This window comes from Gasterosteus aculeatus, chromosome 12 (assembly GCF_964276395.1).
Source record: "Gasterosteus aculeatus chromosome 12, fGasAcu3.hap1.1, whole genome shotgun sequence".
NCBI lineage: Eukaryota > Metazoa > Chordata > Actinopteri > Perciformes > Gasterosteidae > Gasterosteus > Gasterosteus aculeatus.
Window position 1 is genome coordinate 16490427 of NC_135700.1, and position 6069 is coordinate 16496495.

The following is a 6069-nucleotide window of genomic DNA, read 5'->3' on the forward strand; positions in this document are numbered from 1 at the left end:
CCACTGCTCAAGCATCAAATAAATGTCCTGTTCAATGATTTCACACCGGTGCCGACGGAACTACTGCGGTGATCTTCAAATTAGAAATACGTTAATTGAAAGAACCTTTTACCAAATTAGACCTACTTGAGCATCATATACAATACAAGGTATAAGTGAAAGTTAAAAACAATAGAGCAGGCCGTTGTGTTTAGATGCTTTATTCCACACAGAATTAAATCTGACTATCTGTGAAAATGCACGGTAATGATACAAATGGTTGCCATTCGTGCAATATGGAGTTCAAAGTTAATGTGTGGAAATTATATTAGCCGTAAAGGAAGGTTTAGTCAGTGATTGGACAAAAGAAATATACAAAAGAGTTGGGTTTTGACTGCAAGACAGCAATTAAAGTTAATGATTCTGTGGCAATTAAAACTTTCTGATAACAGAAACCAAAGGTCCTGGAGCACAGATCATCTGTGTACTCAGGGGCGGAAAAGGTGCACTAAATACACGGCGCGTTGCCCACTTAACGCATTGCACCTATCGACCGGTCAGTGGCCTACTTGGAGAAATACCCATGGACTTAATTTTGCATGATTACAAATAAATGATATTGTATATGTTTTCATAACATTTGGATCCAGCAATCTGCCCGAGTGGACACATGGAATATAATTATACTGGCTATTGTAACACTCCAAGGTTGGTAAATTTTATTATATTATATGAATATGCTTCACTCTGGTTATATTTATAACCACAGAGGCTTGAGGAATGAATGCCAGCAGAGAAAGACCACACAATAAAGAGCAGAGTAGAATTAGTGTGAGCTATGTTGTAGAAATGAACAGAACATACGATGGGACGAGAACATTAGTGGTATCCGCAGTGTTGCATGCTGGGTTTGTGTGTGTGTGTCTGGGGTTGTTGAAGGTGCGTAACAAAACAAAAAGTTGTGTCACTAGTCGGTGGTTTCGCAAATAAATCAGAGATGTTTAAATCATTTTACAAAATATGACTGATACAATACCTGCAATAAATTTCAAGATACTATTTCTGCGCTGCCTCGCCCCTGTGAGCCCGCCCATGTGTGCACTGTGAAACAATAGCTGGTAAACTGACTTTACTTCCAGATCACTCAAAGCAAAACTGACACCTCTGGGTGCTTATCTGTCCCGTGACTCTCAAATGGCCCTGTTCAAATAATCCAGTAAGGAAAGTGAACACTTGCTTGTACAGCACTTTGTTATTTTCTTTTTTATGCAGACGCCACCTTCAGCACGTCCAACTAGCGGCATGAACGACTCCACTGAGCTGTCTTCTGCGGAGGAAATGTCCTCTGAGGAGTTTGACGGCGGGACAGCAGTGGCTTGTGTGATCCTGGCCCTGTCCTTCCTGGTGGGAGCTCCGGGGAACCTCCTGGTGATCTGGACTATCCTGAAGCACGTCAAGCAGCGTTCCCACACGGTGGTGCTCATCCTGCACCTGGCCGTGGCCGACCTGCTGGTCCTCATCACCCTGCCTCTGTGGATCTACTCCCTGGTACACACCTGGGCGCTTGGGAAATACCTTTGCATGGCTTTGGTGTACACGGTCAGTGTGTGCATGTTCAGCAGCATTTTCTTCATCACCCTCATGAGCGTGGAGCGCTATGTAGGCATCTGCCGTCCGTTTGTGATGAGGCGGTGGAAGACGACGTTCATGAACAGATGCCTGGCGCTGTTGTGGCTGCTTGCGTCGCTGCTGGCAGTGCTGTGTGTCCTGCTGCAGCCTGGAAGCGATGGAACTGAGCAGTGTTTTGCGTATGAATTGACCTCTGTGACTCAAGCAATCCTTTTGCTATGTCTGCAGACCGTGTGGGGCTTTTTAATCCCCTTCATCATTCTCAGCATCTGTTACTTTCTAGTCGCCGCTGAGCTCAGGAAAAGGAGTTTCGACTCCAAACAGAAATCGGTGGGTCTTGTTTACGCCGTGGTCGTGGCTTTCGCACTCTGCTGGCTGCCTTATCACATCATTAACATCATTGATCTGGTTTGCAGTCTAAGATCAGGCACAGAACGCGAATGTGTGTCTCAGAGTTTGGTCTTCAGCGCCGGTGCCCTGGTTTTCATCAGCAGTTCAGTGAACCCTGTGCTGTACGCCCTCTTTGCCAGAAACTTCCAGGGGAGTCTGGAGCAGTCCCGACTGGTCCGGTTGTTCCAGGAAATGGTCTCGCACACCAACAAACTCAGGGATCTGGTAGCGCAACAGGAACTGGACAGAGGGCAGCAAACAGTAGAGCTGATGTCTGATATGAAATGTGAAATTAGTCTTCTGTAGTTAAGGGGGGGACTTTATTACGAGGATCTGTATTGAACCAAAGGCTTTGACAGCCGGTATGTCACGTGCACGATTCATGCCGTTAACACTCAATGCTATCAATGCAAACCAACACACGGTTGGAATTTTCTTGTTTCTGAGTTTTACTGATAGCTCAATGCTGTATAGTTTTTAAAAATGAGAACTTAAAATATGTGCATGCTCACATACGTGCTGTGTTATGTGTTTGGTTGTTTATAATTCATTGCCTGACCTTTTCTGACTTTTTAAAATCTAATTAATCTAAATGAACCTGAAAACTGCTATGACATTTACTTTTTGTTCATTATTAAATTTAAATTAGTTTATCATACAATCATGTTGGAATTTAACCTCGAATAACTTGACTATCTCTCTTTGGGGAAAACAGGCCCCAGTAAGCACTCAAGGTAAATAAAAACTCTATATGCTAATCAAAAAAATCATGCAGTTTACTCATTAATCATACCCTGGTTATCAGGCAGTGGTCACCAACCTCTTTAAGCCCTATTGAACTATTAGAATCCATCACTGTCTTTTCTCTGGGGGGGCCGGGCCGGACCCCCCAGAGGGCAATCATTTGATACTCTTTTATCCAACCTCCCTTTAATCCATGACATAAGGTGACAAATGGACTTATGACGCGTCCATGAATCATCTCTCTGGGTATCAAAAAGCACCAGTCAGGAAACCCTTTCCTGTCTATTTTTAAAGGGAAGTGAACACTTGCTTGTACAGCACTTTGTTATTTTCTTTTTCATGCAGACGCCACCGTCAGCACATACACTCGCGGCATGAACGACTCCACTGAGCTGTCTTCTGCGGGGGAAATGGCCCCTGAGGAGTTTGACGGCGGGACAGCAGTGGCTTGTGTGATCCTGGCCCTGTCCTTCCTGGTGGGAGCTCCGGGGAACCTCCTGGTGATCTGGACTATCCTGAAGCACGTCAAGCAGCGTTCCCACACGGTGGTGCTCATCCTGCACCTGGCCGTGGCCGACCTGCTGGTCCTCATCACCCTGCCTCTGTGGATCTACTCCCTGGCCCACTTCTGGGTGTTCGGAGAGGCCGCCTGCAAAGCCATGGTCTTCATGATCAACACCTGCATGTACAGCAGCGTCTTCCTCATTACCCTCATGAGCGTGGAGCGCTTCGTTGCCGTGCGGTACCCCTTCGTATCGGCCGGCTGGAAGAGGAAAAGAGCTCTGAATAAGGTTCTGCTGGCTCTGTGGACGGCAGCCTTCTTGTTCAGCATACCCGTCATCCCAACGCAGGTGGTAGGGGCGGATTCCGGCGAGGAGCACTGCCTGTACCGCCAGTACAGTTCTCCGACCCAGGAGCTGGTGTGCGTGCTGCTGGAGACCCTGGTGGGCTACGTATTACCCTTCTTCATCCTGGTGGTCTGCTACAGTTGCCTGTGCAGCCGGATCACGAAGATGACCTTCAAGTCGAAGCGCAAGTCCACAGTCCTCATCGCCAGCGTGGTGGTCGTGTTCGCCGTCTGTTGGACGCCTCATCACATAGTAAACGTCCTCTCGCTCATCATCCTGGCCTGTGAAGACCACCTCCCTGCCGCAGCGGAGAACCTGGAGAGCGCCAGGGACACCGTGACCTTCATCGCCGGGGCCATGGTCTTCATCAGCAGCACCATCAACCCCATCCTGTACATGTTCGCGGCTCGCTCCTTCAGGAGCTCCCTGCAGGACACCGGCATCCAAAAGCTCTTCCGCCACATCTCCAGCACCTCCCCAGGTGAGGGCAATAAAGAGTTGTCCTTCGTGTCCAAGAGACAGAGCAATCAGACCAACAGTTCTCAGTGTGTGTCGGAGTCAAAGGTTCAAATGGACATATTAATAAAAATGTGCGAAAATAATCCATCCTGATATTGAAATGCTACGACATGCCTGTGCTGTGTGTAGATATTCATGTGTACAGTGTTAAGGTTTTTTAAAAGAATTTTGTCTGAAATTACAACACAGAAAAACAAGAATTAAGAGATAATCTGTGTAATACATGCCAACTCTGTAAATTACCCAATTGAAATGTTCTTTTTAAAAAGAGATGTTTGTTTTTTAATGGTTACCATATATTTATAAATGTGACATATATTATGTACTTCTATGTGATATAAGTGCCATATGGAAAAATAAATGTTTGATATGCCAACATACTAAATGGGTATTTCTCAATCACAAAATGCGTGCCCACATCGACAAAAAACCTTTTCACTCATGACGAAATTGTCCCCATTACGCTAAAAACAAAGTTCATGCTTTCGACTTCCTCTGGGTGTAAAGATTGCAAAATAAAAAGCTGCATGTTGCCGTTGTTAGGAAGTAAAAAGCGGAATCATGTCTCAAGTTGGTCACAAGCTTATAGAACTGAGAAACCTTTGCTGTTAAAAAAGGACACTCTTATCATTGTATATTAAGTTTATTTGTTGATCTGTGCTGTCATTAAGTGCAGTGACGCACAGTGCTTTTAATTATAGTTTATGACACCATTTCAGCGTGGTGTCAAAAGTATAGCTTACTTTAATTCCCACTGTGTCTGTTAATATGTTAAATAGTAAAGACCAGATAGTGATTTTCAGTGCTGCCGGGCCTCATACGCCTCAAGCAGGATGTCTAACCTGTTTGCCGACTACCAGCCGCAGCAGTTACACTGGAAGGAACAACATTTATTTTACACAATAGTACAATTGACTTTGTACCCGACGTCCAACATTTATTTTACCCAGGCTCACCAGGATGTACATGTTGAAATAAACGACAAATGCCACGTGTTGGTAGAAACAGTTCTAAGAATTAAGATGCTTTACTAAAGATTCTCCCACTGGGTGTGAATTGTGTGTCACATTCTGTGAGATGATTCATTAAGATACATGAACTGAGGGTTGAAAAAACCTGCTGTGACAGTGGAGCTTTTGGGTATTAGTGAATCTTTTGAATACCAGTGAGTCAACTGAGGCAGTGGAAAAATGCTGAAGGCAATGGGTGGGACAAAAAAAAAAACCTTTAAGACAGAAACACGAGAAAACATCGCTGACTGTTGAGACATGCTAGACGTTTTCAAGCAGAATGAGGAAGCAGCAAGTTGATGGGCACATAACGCACCACATTTGCGGTGTGATGTGTGCCCAATGTTGCCTTTCATTATGAGGATATACACAAATTGCACGAAAGCTTTCTCATAAAATCACACTTTTTTTTATAACCCAAATGTCTTTTGATTTTGTTAAAATATTGACACGTAATTAATATAACATGGTCACGGATGTCCCCTTGGTATTTAATAGATTTCCTGGGATATCCTACTAAAGGGACAGTATCTTTTCAATGTGTTAACACTGCTTGAAGCTCGGCGCTTTGTACCAGTTTTTACAGGACAGCCAAAGCAATCATGATCAAACTTGAATCAACTGCGGTTTCCTTGCAATGAACACAATAGGTGTGGTACATGCATCAACATAAAAACAATACATAAAAGTAATGAGAAGATTGTGTCTAAATGAAAGAATCTAAATATCTACTTGAGTAACATTCCTAAAGTATGTGCATTAAAATGAAAAGTACAAAATCAGTATAGATGTGTTTTCAGTTCCTTTTCTATTTTCTCTAATAGCATTGTCTAGCAACCAGTTTGCTATTAAATTAATGTTCTAAAATTTTAATTGAGCACATATCATTCAATTTAATGTTTTGTACATTTGTTTACTTCCACGGTCATATTCTGCATTCATTTTTCTAA

The 6069-nt window shown here is 43.8% G+C and overlaps 2 protein-coding genes across 2 annotated transcripts; both read left to right on the forward strand.

The window, feature by feature from the left end:
• The first annotated feature begins 680 nt into the window (after window positions 1-680).
• Window positions 681-2440, forward strand: LOC144385341 (leukotriene B4 receptor 1-like). Its single transcript, XM_078085499.1, has one exon. The coding sequence runs from the start codon at window positions 1246-1248 to the stop codon at window positions 2302-2304; it is 1059 nt and encodes a 352-aa protein (XP_077941625.1). The 5' UTR covers window positions 681-1245; the 3' UTR covers window positions 2305-2440.
• A 586-nt stretch (window positions 2441-3026) lies between these two features.
• LOC120832419 (leukotriene B4 receptor 1-like) lies at window positions 3027-4489 on the forward strand. Its single transcript, XM_040198679.2, has one exon. It carries the CDS (start codon window positions 3117-3119, stop codon window positions 4200-4202), a length of 1086 nt encoding a protein of 361 aa, XP_040054613.2. The 5' UTR covers window positions 3027-3116; the 3' UTR covers window positions 4203-4489.
• The last annotated feature ends 1580 nt before the right edge of the window (window positions 4490-6069 follow it).